Source organism: Mustela putorius, unplaced genomic scaffold (assembly GCF_011764305.1).
Source record: "Mustela putorius furo isolate JIRA1106 unplaced genomic scaffold, ASM1176430v1.1 tig00003923_pilon_pilon_pilon, whole genome shotgun sequence".
NCBI classification, from domain to species: Eukaryota; Metazoa; Chordata; class Mammalia; order Carnivora; family Mustelidae; genus Mustela; species Mustela putorius.
Window position 1 is genome coordinate 6555700 of NW_025422068.1, and position 14806 is coordinate 6570505.

Genomic DNA, 14806 nt, shown 5'->3' on the forward strand with positions numbered 1-14806 from the left:
AGCTGCCTTCGGCTCAGGTCATGATCCCAGCGTCCTGGGATCGAGTCCCATATCGGGCTCCTTGCTCCGCAGGGAGCCTGCTTCTCCGTCTGACTCTGCCTTCCACTCTGTCTGCCTGTGCTTGCTCTCGCTCACTCTCTCTGACAAATAAATAAAATCTTTAAAAAAAAAAAAAAAAAAAAATAAAGCTGCTTAGCCCAATAAAGTGCTCAATAAATGATAGCTATTATTAACACTCTACAACTACCATTCACTATAATATCTCCCAGTTTTAGTAGCAAAGACCCCCTTTTTTTTTTTTGAACACATAGCTGAGGTGACAGACTGAGTTTGAAATATTTAAAGAGATAATTTAACCACAGTGACAGCTGAAAGGTTTGAGAATTCAAGAACAAGGTAAAATTGGAAGGTGGGGGGATAGTTAGAGGAAGAGACCAAGACAATTTAATGAATAAAGAACAGCCGTCTTTTGAGGAACCTGGGTGGCTCAGGTCATCAGGCTTCCTGCTCAGCAGGGAGTCTGCTTGTCCCTTTCCCTTCCCCTTGCTTATGTTCTCTCTCTCTCTCTCTCTCTAATAAATAGGTAAAATCTTTAAGACAAAACAAAACAAACAAACAAACAAACAAAAAAACAGTCGTCTTTTCAACAAATGGTGCAGGGAAAACTAGACAGCCACACGCAAAAGGACCAAGTTAGATCCCCACCTCAGGTCATATATAAAACTAACTCAAAGTGGCTCATAGACCTGAATGTAAGAACTAAAATTACAAAATTCTTGGAAGGAAACACAGGTTTCCTTAATCTTCATGACCTTGGATTAGACAAACCCTTCTTAGATATAAGACCAAAAGCACAAACAAGAAAAACAGATAAAGTGGACACCAAAATTAAAAATCTTTTTAATTATAATAAGATTAATAAGTTAATAAGTGCTACAAATGATATCAGCAGGAAAATGGCAACAACCAACAACCAGAATAGAAAGAAATATAAGCAAATCATATACCTGATAAGGCACTTGCATCCAGAATGCATAAAGGACTCTTACAACTTAGTAATAAAAATACAACCCAACTTATAAATGGACAAAGGATTTGAAAAGACTTTTTTTCAAGGAAGATATGCAAATAGTCAATAATAACATGAAAAGATGCTCAACATCATTTGTCATTAAGAAAATACAAATCAGGGGCACCTGGGTGGCTCAGTGGGTTGAGCCTCTGCCTTCGGCTCAGGTCATGATCCCAGGGTCCTGGGATCGAGCCCCACATCGGGCTCTCTGCTTGGCCAGGAGCCTGCTTCCCCCCTCTCTGCCTGCCTCTCTGCCTACTTGTGATCTCAATATCTCTCTCTCTCTCTCTCTCTCCGTTCTCTCAAAAGAAAAAAAAAAAAAAAAAGAAAATACAAATCAAAATCACAACAGATAGATGCCACTTGACATCCACCAGGATGGTCAGAATCAAAAAAGAACAATAACAAGATAAGAGTTAATTAATGAGGATATAGGGAAACTGGGACTGTCATATGCTTCTGATGAGAATGTGAAATAGTACAATTTGGAAAACACTCCGGCAGTTCTTCAAACAACTAAAGATAGAGTTATCATAACAATTCCACACCTAGATATATGCCCAAGAGAAATGAAAACAAACGTTTACACAAATATTTGTATATGAATGTAATGTTCATAGCATTATTCATAGTAGTCAAAGATGGAAAAAACCCAAACATCCATCACATAACAAAGAAATAAAAGGTGGTCCTCTTCGATATCAGTCACAGCAACTTCTTTCAAGATGTGTCTCCAAAGGCAAAGGAAACAAAAGCGAAAATGAACTTTTGAGACTTCATCAAGATCAAAAGCTTCTGCACAGCAAAGGAAACAGTCAACAAAACAAAGAGGCAACCCACGGAATGGGAAAAGATATTTGCAAATGACAGTATAGACAAAAGGTTGATATCCAGGATCTATAAAGAACTTCTCAAACTCAACACACACAAAACAGATAACCATGGCAAAAAATGGGCAGAAGACATGAACAGATACTTCTCCAATGAAGACATATAAATGGCTATCAGACACATGAAAAAATGTTCATCATCACTAGCCCTCAGGGAGATTCAAATTAAAACCACATTGAGATACCACCTTACACCAGTTAGAATGGCCAAAATTAGCAAGACAGGAAACAACGTGTGTTGGAGAGGATGTGGAGAAAGGGGTACCCTCTTATACTGTTGGTGGGAATGCAAGTTGGTGCAGCCACTTTGGAGAACAGTGTGGAGATTCCTTAAGAAATTAAAAATAGAGCTTCCCTATGACCCTGAAATTGCACTACTGGGTATTTACCCCAAAGATACAGATGTCGTGAAAAGAAGGGCCATCTGTACCCCAATGTTTATAGCAGCAATGGCCGTGGTTGCCAAACTGGGGAAAGAACCAAGATGCCTTCAACGGACGAATGGATAAGGACGATGTGGTCCATATACACTATGGGGTACTATGCCTCCATCAGAAAGGATGAATACCCAACTTTTGTAGCAACATGGACGGGACTGGAAGAGATTATGCTGAGTGAAATAAGTCAAGTAGAGAGATTCAATTATCATATGGTTTCACTTATTTGTGGAGCATAACAAATAACATGGAGGACATAGGGAGATGGAGAAAAGAAGGGAGTGGAGGGAAATTGGAAGGGGAGATGAACCATGAGAGACTATGGACTGGGGGTGGGAGGTTGGGGGAGCCAGGTGGTGTGTATTAAGGAGGGCATGTATTGCATGGAGCACTGGGTGTGGTGCAAAAACAATGAATTCTGTTATGCTGAAAAGAAAAAAAAAAGGTGGTCTATCTATACAAAGGGATATTATTTGGCCATTAAAAGGAATGCCATACTGATACATAACATATATATACCGATATATAACACAGTGAATCTTAAAAGCACCACTGTAAGTGAAAAAAGCAAGTTACAAAAGACTACATATTTTATGATTTCATTTATATGAGGCATCTAGAATAGAAAAACCTCTAGACACAGAAAATGGATTAGTGGTTGCCAAGGAAAAGGGGCAGTGGGATCTGGGGAGTGACTGTTAATAGGAACTAGGTTTCAACTGTTTTGATGAAAATGTTTTAAATTTAGATTACAGTGATGGTCATAAGCACAACTGTGAATACAATCAACTGTACTAAACTGTATATACTTTCAATGGGTGAATTTTATAACATATGAATTGTAACTTTTAAAGACTAGGTCATTCTTTTTTTTTTTTTTTTTTTTAAAGATTTTATTTATTTATTTGACAGAGAGAAATCACGAGTAGATGGAGAGGCAAGCAGAGAGAGAGAGAGAGGGAAGCAGGCTCTCTGCTGAGCAGAGAGCCCGATGCGGGACTCGATCCCAGGACCTGAGATCATGACCTGAGCCGAAGGCAGCAGCTTAACCCACTGAGCCACCCAGGCGCCCGAGGTCATTCTTTAAAAAAAAAAAAAGCCAGGGCAAGTACTATAACTAACTTTCTCCTAAAAAGTCTCCTTATGAAACTGCTCCTCTGGGAGAATTTTGGATGATTTAGTATTCTGTATTAAGAAAGAAGTTCATTCCTTGGGGCACCTGGGTGGCTCAGTGGGTTAAAGCCTCTGCCTTCACAGCAACCTCTTCGACCTCAGCCGCAGCAACATCTTCCTAGGAACAACACCAAAGGCAAGGGAAGCAAGGGCAAAAATGAACTATTGGGATTTCATCAAGATCAAAAGCTTTTGCACAGCAAAGGAAACAGTTAACAAAATCAAAAGACAACTGACAGAATGGGAGAAGATATTTGCAAACAACATATTAGATAAAGGACTAGTGTCCAGAATCTATAAAGAACTTAGCAAACTCAACACCCAAAGAACAAATAATCCAATCAAGAAATGGGCAGAGGACATGAACAGACATTTCTGCAAAGAAGACATCCAGATGGCCAACAGACACCTGAAAAAGTGCTCCATATCACTCGGCATCAGGGAAATACAAATCAAAACCACAATGAGATATCACCTCACACCAGTCAGAATGGCTAAAATCAACAAGTCAGGAAATGACAGCTGCTGGCGAGGATGCGGAGAAAGGGGAACCCTCCTACACTGTTGGTGGGAATGCAAGCTGGTGCAGCCACTCTGGAAAACAGCATGGAGGTTCCTCAAAATGTTGAAAATAGAACTGCCCTATGACCCAGCAATTGCACTATTGGGTTTTTACCCTAAAGATACAAACGTAGTGATCCAAAGGGGCACATGCACCCGAATGTTTATAGCAGCAATGTCCACAATAGCCAAACTATGGAAAGAACCTAGATGTCCATCAACAGATGATTGGATAAAGAAGATGTGGTATATATACACAATGGAATACTATGCAGCCATCAAAAGAAATGAGATCTTGCCATTTGCGACAACATGGATGGAACTAGAGCGTATCATGCTTAGTGAAATAAGTCAAGCAGAGAAAGACAACTATCATATGATCTCCCTGATATGAGGAAGTGGTGATGCAACATGGGGGCTTAAGTGGGTAGGAGAAGAATAAATGAAACAAGATGGGATTGGGAGGGAGACAAACCATAAGTGACTCTTAATCTCACAAAAGAAACTGAGGGTTGCTGGGGGGAGGGGGTTTGGGAGAAGGGGGTGGGATTATGGACATTGGGGAGGGTATGTGCTTTGGTGAGTGCTGTGAAGTGTGTAAACCTGGTGATTCACAGACCTGTACCCCTGGGGATAAAAATATATGTTTATAAAAAATTAAAAATTTAAAAAAAAAAAAACTCCATTCTTACCAATGCTTTTGAGAAACCATTGATAATCATGTCTTTTTTTTTTTTTTTTCTGATTACCCATTAATTACTTTCTTTTCTGAGAACATTTTTTTTTTCCTCTCTGGCTACTCCTCTACTGCATTTTTTTTTTTTAAATCAGTCTTTCAAATACTGTATCATTCATGAACACCTGCTGTTGTATGTAAGTGATGGATCACTAAATTCTACTTCTAAAAAACTAATATTACATGGTATGTTAACTAACTGGAATTTAAATAAAAACTTGAAACAAACAGAAAAAAAGCCTCTGCCTTCAGCTCAGGTCATGTTCCCAGGGTCCTGGGTTCAAGCCCTGCCTCGGGCTCTCTGCTTGGCAGGGAGTCTGCTTCCCTTCCTCTCTTTCTGGCAGCCTCTCTGCCTGCTTGTGATCTTTGTCTGTCAAATAAATAATAAAAATCTTTTATTAAAAAAAAAAAGAAAGAAAGAAAGAAGTTCATTCCAAAACAAAGCCTACAAAGAGATAATTTATACTGCAGAAATGCAAAAAATATCTGCGATCTCAATTCTACAGTTCCTTAGCTACATAATCTTCCAACCAACAGTAGGAAGTAGCAAGTAGTAGTAATAATAAAGGTAACTGTTATTATTAATTTTGTTATTAGTCTGTATCATCTGTAAGTATTTTCTTATTTAGACTTCATAAAAAAAAATTGCTTATTCAAAATAAAACTCCACAGTGGTAGGTTAGCTAGATAAATTATGATACATTATACAATGAACTATTATGCAATCACTATAAATTATTTTCCAGATATGACACCAAAAGCACAGGAAACCAAAAAAAAAGATAAGCTGGGCCTTACCAAAATGAAACGCTTTTATGCATCAACGGACATTATCTTTTGAAAAAAGAAGCCATTGCTTAGGTGAAAAGACAGCCCATGGATTGGGAGAAAATATTTGCAGATCATGTATCTGATAAGGGAATGATATCTAGACTACATAAAGAACTTCCACAACTCAACAACAACAATAAAACAAGCAGGTTAAAAAATGAACAAAGGATTTAATATATACTTCCTCAAAGACATATAATCAGTAAGCACATGACAAGAGGCTAACATCCCTGTCATTACACAAATGTAAAACAAAATCACAATGAGCTACTACTTCATAGCCGTTTTGACAGCAATAATAAAAAAACTGAAAATAACAAGTATCAGCAAGGATGTAGGAAAATTAGAACCCTTGTGCATTGCTGGTGGGAATGGAAAATGGTACAGCAAATTCTCAAAAAAATTAAACATAGAATTACCACATGATCCAGCAACTCCACTCTGGGTAGAAAAAGAAGTGAAAGCAGGGACTCAAACAGGTATTTGTACACACATGTTCCCATGTATACCTGATGACCCATGTTCGTAGCAGGATTATTCACAACAGCCATAAAGTTGAAGCAATCCACGTAAACCATGTAGCATACGCGTAACATATAATGGATCATCCAGTCTTAAAAAGGATATTTTGATACATGCTACAACATCAGTGAATCTTGAAGACATTCTACTAAGTGAAATAAGCCAGTCACAATAGGACAAATACTATATGATTCCTCTTCTATGAGGTTCCTAAAGTAGTCGAATTGAGACAAAAAATAGAATGGTGGTTGCCAGTGTCTGGTAGAAGGCGAGAATAAGAGTCAGTGTTTAATGTGTACAAAGTTTCAATTCGTAAAGATGAAGAACTTCCAGATATGAATAGTGGTGCCAGTTGTACAACAACGTGAACATACATAGTGCCACAGAACTGTATGCTTAAAACAGTCAATTTTATGTGTATTTCTCCACCTTAAAAAGCTCAGAACTGTCACGCTAAGATATATTCATGACAGGAAATAGCAGAATATATCTGTGGTGGGATGAACTGGCAATGTTACGCACTTAATTATATAGCACAAAGAAATCAAAACAATTCAAAAGGTCTGGCACATTGAAAAAGAGCCCTTTCCTCCTGGATGACAAAGAGAACAATGACTGACAGCCGGTGATTCTTGAATTACACCAGGCTTCAAAAACAAGGCAGGAAAGATGTAAACGCTTCTCAGCACAGCAATAGAGGTGGTCTACCGGGCTTCACATAAACAGTGCTCACCTATAATTAAGGTTCTGAGATGTCTGAGAAAAATAAGTGCTTTTCTCCATGACTTCACAGGTGATTTAGAAAATGGAACCAGCTTGATCACAGGTCTCATTAGTACTAAGCTGCACAGAATTGGAGCAGTCACTTTGACCTTCATTTGTTGGGCTAGCACTCCCACCTCTCTCGAGCCTAAGGATGACTGGGGTGGAGCCGAAAATGACTGAGCAGAAGAAAGCATTACTGCCTAGCCTGTAAAGGCCAGAGGCACTGTCCAATTGCGCAAACTACAAGTAGGATTCAGGGCAAAATACCTTTCTTGTGAAGAGCATGTTGGGGATGATGTCATCAGACTGAGAGAGATGAAAACGGGGCTGTCCCGGTCCTTCTCTCCAGCCTCATCTCTTGCCACACTTCCCTGCGGTCACTCAGCTTGCCTTCTTGATATTCCTCAACAGCTACTTTGGTCCCTTTTGAGGGATCCTGCACCATTTTCTGCCTGAAATATTCTTTCCTCAGTTGTTCTCAAACACATCCCTTACCTCATTTGGTTCTTTTCTTAAATGTCCTGAAAGAGACTCTCCTTGAGGATCTCATCGAATAGTCCCTCCCCCACCACTTTTTATCCCCTTCCACCATTTCATTTTTCTTCAAGCTAAACACAATTTTACATGCCTTGTTTATTGTCTATAACCTATCACCAGAATGTAAAACGCACAGTGCAGGGGTGATACTTGTCTTGGTCATCAAATTACCTGTGCTTTGAACAGGGACACACAAACAACAAATATTTGTGGAGTAAATAAGGGCAGGGCACAAGGGAAAGGAGAGGACAATGGACAGCTCCGGGAGTATCCAAAAAGACCACTCCTCCTCTCAAAGCCGTCTAGAAGTGCCTCCCTTTGAAGTCTGCAGAACTTACCACCCATTAGCTAGAATGCTGGCCTTTACTCCTCCCATACTGCAATATCCTTCTGAGCATTGCATGATCTCTCTGTAAAAAAATTTGTTTATCTATACTTCAGTTCAAAGGATTTGGGAAGGGGAAGGCTGATAAAGCAGAATGGGCAAGGAAAGAACAAGTGTAATTTGTCCCAATATGAGAGTTTTATGTGACAAGAAGCTGGAAGAAGACTGGCTCCTCTAGGGGGACAACAACTCAGAATCACCTTGGTTTAGCATGAACAGTGAAGAAATCCACAATTCCCAATGAATCTTGGAACACTGAAAAAATTAAATTAAATTAAAAAAAAAAAAAAAAGAAAAAGAAATCCACAATTCACAAGTAAAAGACAAGTCCAAGGGGCACCTGGGTGGCTCAGTGTGTTAAGCCGCTGCCTTCGGCTCAGGTCATGATCTCAGGGTCCTGGGATTGAGTCCCGCATCGGGCTCTCTCCTTAGCAGGGAGCCTGCTTCCTCCTCTCTCTCTCTCTCTGCCTGCGTCTCTGCCTACTTGTGATCTCTCTCTGTCAAATAAATAAATAAAATCTTAAAAAAAAAAAAAAAGAACTGTTTTAAAAAAAAACAAAACAAAACAAAAAAAGACAAGTCCAAGTGCTAAAGACAAGAAAGAATTCTTTGACTTTCCAAAGAAAATTAGCAAAGATTTCCCTTCGGGATGAGAAAATGGAAGGGCCCTCATACACTCAGGTCACACATGTAAGTCCAATTTCGTAAAGAGACAGACATACACAGAGAAAACAATAAATGCAAATGACTAAACGCTATTTACATTAATGTATTTTAAAACATTTTAACAATAGAATTGCCAGACATTAACATATTTCCTTAACTGAAAGCCACAAATATTCTATAAATCCACCAACATTTTCAATGCATTCATTTTATGTTATTAGTGTCTAAAAGGTGTATATTCTTCACTGGGACCTTATGGAAGGAATTAAAGTAAATATTAATAGTTAACTATGAATACTGAAATCAAGATGACCTTAGTGATCTTAACACTTTAATATTTTCCACATAATCACAAAAAAGGAAATGTATTTAAAAATTAAGTAATTTAACAGTTAACAACTTTACTAAAGAAACATAATACAGCCACCCTATACAAGACCTTCTACTTCTTTGAAAGGCAGAGGAATGACCTCTAATACTGTCTTATTTACAACCTTTCCATTAAAATAAAAAATCACTATAATTCTGAACATTTTATTTCCTTCTTTACAATTGTCAGCAGCTTTAATATCAATTTTTTAAAAACAAGACTTCAAGGATACATAATTTTCCTTACAAGGAAAATAATGATATTAGAATTTGAATTTTTCAATGATGCTTTAAGGAATACCTTTAATCGATGATTAGCCCCGTAACATGGCAACAATAAACTTCAGTTTTTTAATATTTGTGGTACATGTTCAGAACCACGTATTATCAATATGTTTTTCCTGGTATTAACCACCTCAGAATCAATGTAGAATTATGAGAGAAGAAATTATAGTATCTATTCAAAAGAAATGTGCATGACTCAAGAGGGAATAGTGACACCTGTTTACCTACCCAACATCCACTCCTCTCTTACACGTTTCCAACAGAATAGTAAATTCATTCATGAGTCCACCCTCAGTTCCAAGGGTGGATACTGATTACTGTAAGCTGTTATTTATCTTAGGCAGAGCTAACCAGACTGAAGGGGAAGACATAACCTAGCAGGAACAGATCACACTCTGCTTAAAGACTGAATTGGTGGGCGCCTGGGTGGCTCAGTGGGTTAAGCCGCTGCCTTCAGCTCAGGTCACGATCTCAGGGTCTTGGGATCGAGTCCCGCATCGGGCTCTCTGCTCAGCAGGGAGCCTGCTTCCCTCTCTCTCTGTCTCTGCCTGCCTCTCCATCTACTTGTGATTTCTCTCTGTCAAATAAATAAATAAAATCTTTGAAAAAAAAAAAAAAGACTGAATTGGTTACCACTGATTTCAATGAGGAAGCCAGCCTCTGAATATCAACTTCGTGAAAAGCAAGGAAGAAAAAGAGAAAGAAACTGAAGCTGTGATGAAGTCATTAATTTGCTGAATGAAATAATTTTGGAATCTACTATTCTGCACTTCCTATGTATCCTAATACAGTTCTTTTCAAGCAAATTTAAGTCAGGCTAAATAAAACCCTATTTATGTAGTCAACAGCATCCTAATTAATATGGAAAGAAATCAAATCATTTGGAATTCTCTTCTTAACAAGACAGCTCAAATAGTATATGTTACCATGTGTTAGCACCTTAATCCTTAGAACTGTTGATAATGATATTTTGGTCATGAAAAGAAATTTAACTATCCCATCTGCCACACTGTCTGTCTTAAGAGTCACTAAGAAAAGATATTGGTAAACATGGATGTATCTTTCTTAGAAATTTAAAAAGAAAAAAAAATACATATTTATAAATTTTTGCTTTTTATGTCAGCAAATTCAAAAAAGGAAAGAACAATCCTAGGTCCGTTCTAGGGCATGCATTTAATTGACAATAATAATCAGATTTAGTTTATAAGAAAACTGAGACAACTCATATTTGTAACAGTTTGTAATTCATGTATGAACAGTGCATTTTATATGTGCACAGTCTTTTGTATCTGTGGAAACAACTACTATAATTCATATAAAAGAAAAACATGCTCACTTTATTTATAGTGATACGTCATGCTTAATTAATAACATAGGAATCAAAACCCAAGGGTTTTGTTTGATGGCTATGTAAAAATAAATCTGGCTTATTAACTACATGTCTCATTAGTTCTTCATGGCAATACACAAATATTGCCAAGCAAATACTAAAAGACTAAAGTTAATTGTTGCCAAGTTGCTGGGGCTAACCATCAATTAAAGAAACAATTAAACCAAGGAAAATATTCAAACTTCTGTAGTCATAGCTCAAGGAAATAGAGGGCAAAAACAAGAGGTGACAATATTCTGAGTCCACCTTTGAATTCTTAGTATCTGACTCTAGCGGAATGAACCAAAAATTTCAGTTTAGCAAAAGAGATGTGTGACTTCGTATATATCAAACCTCACAGCAGCTGGCAGGCACAATTAAACCTTAAAAATCTATTACAGCAGGAAACGGAAATCTGCACTACCAAAGGGTAAAGATGAACATATAAACTGTTGTGTCAAAAGGAAGAATAAGGGCGTCTGGCTGGCTCAGTTGGAAGATCATGTGATTTTTTATCTCCAGGTCATGAGTCGTGAGTTGGGTATAGAGATTACTAAAAAATAAATAAACTTTTTTTTTAAAAAGAGGAAGGATAAATGAGGAATGGAAATCCAATGCAATAAGGGAAATGGCTGGCAAATGGTTCAACAATTTTCAAACTGCTCATAAACTATTATTGTTGGAATCAAATCTCTGGCATCTTACAAGGACCACACTCCTGGGGGCTGCTTAATAAATTACACTCAAAACTGTCAGTCTTGAGAATACAAACTTCTTAGAAACTTCTACTTAAAACAGAAACAGCTACGAAGTAACAACTATTCCACCATTGCTTTTATCCTGAAGGCATGAATTCTTAAAACATCCAGTTAATGAAGGATAAAATTTTAAAAGGTGGAAGGAGCCTTAGAAGTCACTTCTAATCCAAACTCCGTATTAGGCTAGGAGAATCGAATAAATACATTAAGCAAAGACTTTTGAGAGCTTCTATATTCAAAATTCAATGTTGGTTGCTAGGGGTGACACAAATACATCTAAAACCTGATACCGTCTCTCAAGGAATCTATAGGATGCCCCAAGGAATTATAGGCTGTGCAACCGAATACTGTACCATAAATAACGATAAAAATAATATCCTAAGAACCAAGATCCAGCAAGATAAAAAGCTTCAGGAAGTGCTTAAGTGATGTTTGAGTTAAATGTGGAACAAGAGGTCAAATCTGGACATTTGGCAATACAAGGGAAGGACATTCCAGGCAGTGAGAAGAGAATAACTCTGAAGCCCTATACAAACAGACCTCTTTTCCAAATACTCTTTCCTTACATAGTTTGCTCTGGCCATGCTATTTCTTGGTGTTGTTCAAAAAGGACAGAATCTTCAAATAGCCATTCCATCCTCAGGGCCTTTGCATCTATTGCTCCCTCTGCCTGGAATGACCTACCCTCAGATACCTGCAAGTCTGGCTTTCTTACCTACTTCAAGACTTTGTTCGAATGTCACCTTCTCGGTGAGGACTTACTTGACTATCCTATTTTAAACTGGCATCCCCCTACTCCACTTTATTTTTTTCACAGCACTTACTACTATCTGACGTAGTATACGTATTCTACTTCTTATTAGCTTTGATCATCCCCCCACCCCCGCCAAAAGAGCATTAGTTATGTTTGTTCATTTCCAGATTTTAAAACCCTGCCTGGACATTTGATTCCTATGTTATTAATATATGCTGACAAACTGGCTAGATGGCGTAAAGGAGTGGAAAAGATTTCTCCCCTCAAATCAGTTATGTTACATTATTCTTGACCAAGAAAAACAAATATATAGTTGGCTAATCCCAATTTAGGAAAAACTAATAATTAATAGAAACAGTTCCTGGCATTCCCACTTCTACATGTCCAGTGAACACTAGGTTCTTCTTTTTACACTTCTTAGCTCACTGTCACTAATGCAACGGCCAAAAATGACACCAGATTTGCCACTGATGCCAGGACTGCCTCCTCCCACAGTCACCTTCACTGCTACCCCCAAGTAAAGGTAAAAGGCACTTCTCCCATTTTTCGGACAGGAGAAAGATGTATTCCTGGATTCCCAAATTAAATACATCTTTCTGTTGATGCTTAAATTCCGAACTACATGAGTGGGTTATACTGATACCATGAAGTAGCCAGGAAACTTAATATTTTGAGTACTGATATTAAGTGTAGCTATGAAAAAACACATCTTTGATTTGTTTCAGTAACACAAAACACCTTTCTTACCCTGCAAATGGGGAATAGAGCTAAGAAAAAAGATTCCTTCAGTAAACACCAATACTGCATTTTAGGAAAATGGGTAACAGCGTACAGTTAAGGGCATTTTTCCCCTACTCAGCAGGATCAACTACGATTTTATTCTGGGTTAAAAAAAAAATCTTATCGAGGGGCGCCTCATTATGATAAAAAAAAAAATCATATCGAGGTGGCTTAGTTGTTAAGCGTCTGCCTTCGGCTCAGGTCATGATCCCAGCATCCTGGGATCTAGCCCCGCTTCGAGCTCCCTGATCAGGGAGGACCTGCTTCTCCCCCTCCCACTCCTCCTGCTTGCGTTCCCTCTCTCACTGTCTCTCTCTGTCAAATAAATAAATAAAATCTTCAAAAAAAAAAAAAATCATACCGAACTCAGAAACAACAGCGTTAGTATTTGAATTACACCATACCAAAACCAAATGGGGACAGAGGAAAATATTCCTTATCACCCACAGAAGCAAAACTACTTAAGGAAATGAGGAATAAGCTCAAGATTTCTCACTTGGGCTAACACCTCCACAGACTGCATTATCATTTTAAGCCAAGTGACATTTTCACATTTCATTTTCAACGGCAGGCATCATTTCCATCTGGGGTTTATCTGCACAGAAGTGCTAGCCTTGGCACCATTTCAGTATTTAATTGAAAGTTCATTTCTGACTCTAAGCAGAATGCCCCCACACGACCCAATAGTTAATATCTCCTCAGGAATCCTCACACCGACAGCTCCATTTTACGTTTTACCCAGCGGTGAATTTTGCCCTCAAACAGGCACCTACGTCTGTAACCCTCATCACCCACCCCACCCCCCTTAAAACCTCCTGCATTTTCTGCAACACCATTTACACTGCACGGAGAGTTTTAACGAATATGACCATTCTTCCTAAGTAGAAGAAAAGCTACAGACGAGACCCCATTCCCTTAGGGAGTGAAATGCCAAACCAGCAGCTGCAATGGGAACTTTCAGGTTACGGACCGTCACAGCTGTGACGGGTCAAACGTCGCCGGCTACTGCAGGACCTCCTTCACGGCCACTAGGGGAAAAGCTCCATTTAAAAAAAAAAAAAAAAATGTTCGGTCCTCACTTTTCTTTTCTCTAATAAGGAGGCACCTGAAAGTCACACCGGGCGGCCGAGAGCTGGACCGAGCACCCAGGGGAGACGGTCCAGAGCGAGCGCTCAGGCGAACGCAGGAAGCCCCACGTTCCTGCGCGACGAGGGGATTACCGGGAAAAACAGGAGCCCATCTGTCCATGCGAGGGGAGAGAGAAGTCGGCCGGGAGAGGCTGCGAGTCAGGGAGGTGGGGCCGCGAGCTCCAGCCCCTCAGCGCGCCCCGAGCTCGGGCGGCGGACAGGCCGGAGCGCCGGGTGGGTTCGCGGGTGCAGGGGGGCTGCGGCCGCCCGGCCGCCGACAGCCCCCGGCCCCGGGAAGTCCCCAGGGCCTCGCCCTCGCCCTCGGGGAAGCCGCCCAGCCCACAGACCGGCGGAGGAGCCGCCCGGGTAGAGCCACGTCGGAGGACAGGAGCGCGGCGGGAGGTGGGCACCTCGCTCGCCCCGGGCGGGAGGCTGACAGCCCGGGAGCGCGAGGCGGCCGAGGGCGCGCGAAGGGCCGCGGCGCGCCTCAGGGGGTCGCCCTGAGGGCGCTGCCAGCCGCCAACGACTCCCCCTCGCGCGGATCGGCGGCGGCGGGATACTCACGTAGGGCTGGTAGAACTTGGAGAGCCGCGGCTTCCCGTGGTTGTTGAAGATGAGGATCGCCTTGATCATGGCTGAGCCGGGCGGACCGGGTGGGCGCTGGGGGCCAGGGCGGGGGCGGGCGCGCGAGCCTCGCCTCAGGATCTCACCGGCGATCCTTCCCCACCCGCCCCCTCCCGCACGCGCGCGCGCGCGCTTCCGAGCCGCGGGGCGGGGCCTGGGCGGGGC

The 14806-nt window shown here is 40.4% G+C and overlaps 1 protein-coding gene across 4 annotated transcripts in view; it reads right to left on the reverse strand.

Moving 5' to 3' along the window:
- The window catches only part of AP3S1 (adaptor related protein complex 3 subunit sigma 1), a 79739-nt gene extending 64946 nt beyond the window's left edge, over window positions 1-14793 (reverse strand). The window contains exon 1 of one of the 4 annotated variants that reach the window (XM_004759069.3): window positions 14582-14785. In XM_004759069.3, coding sequence (XP_004759126.1) covers window positions 14582-14650 — 69 coding nt within the window. In that variant the 5' untranslated portion in view covers window positions 14651-14785. Of the gene's footprint in view, window positions 1-14581 lie in introns of all 4 variants that reach the window. The other 3 variants (XM_004759068.3, XM_045069356.1, XM_013059724.2) reach the window with 3 other exon arrangements.
- Window positions 14794-14806: the final 13 nt, after the last annotated feature.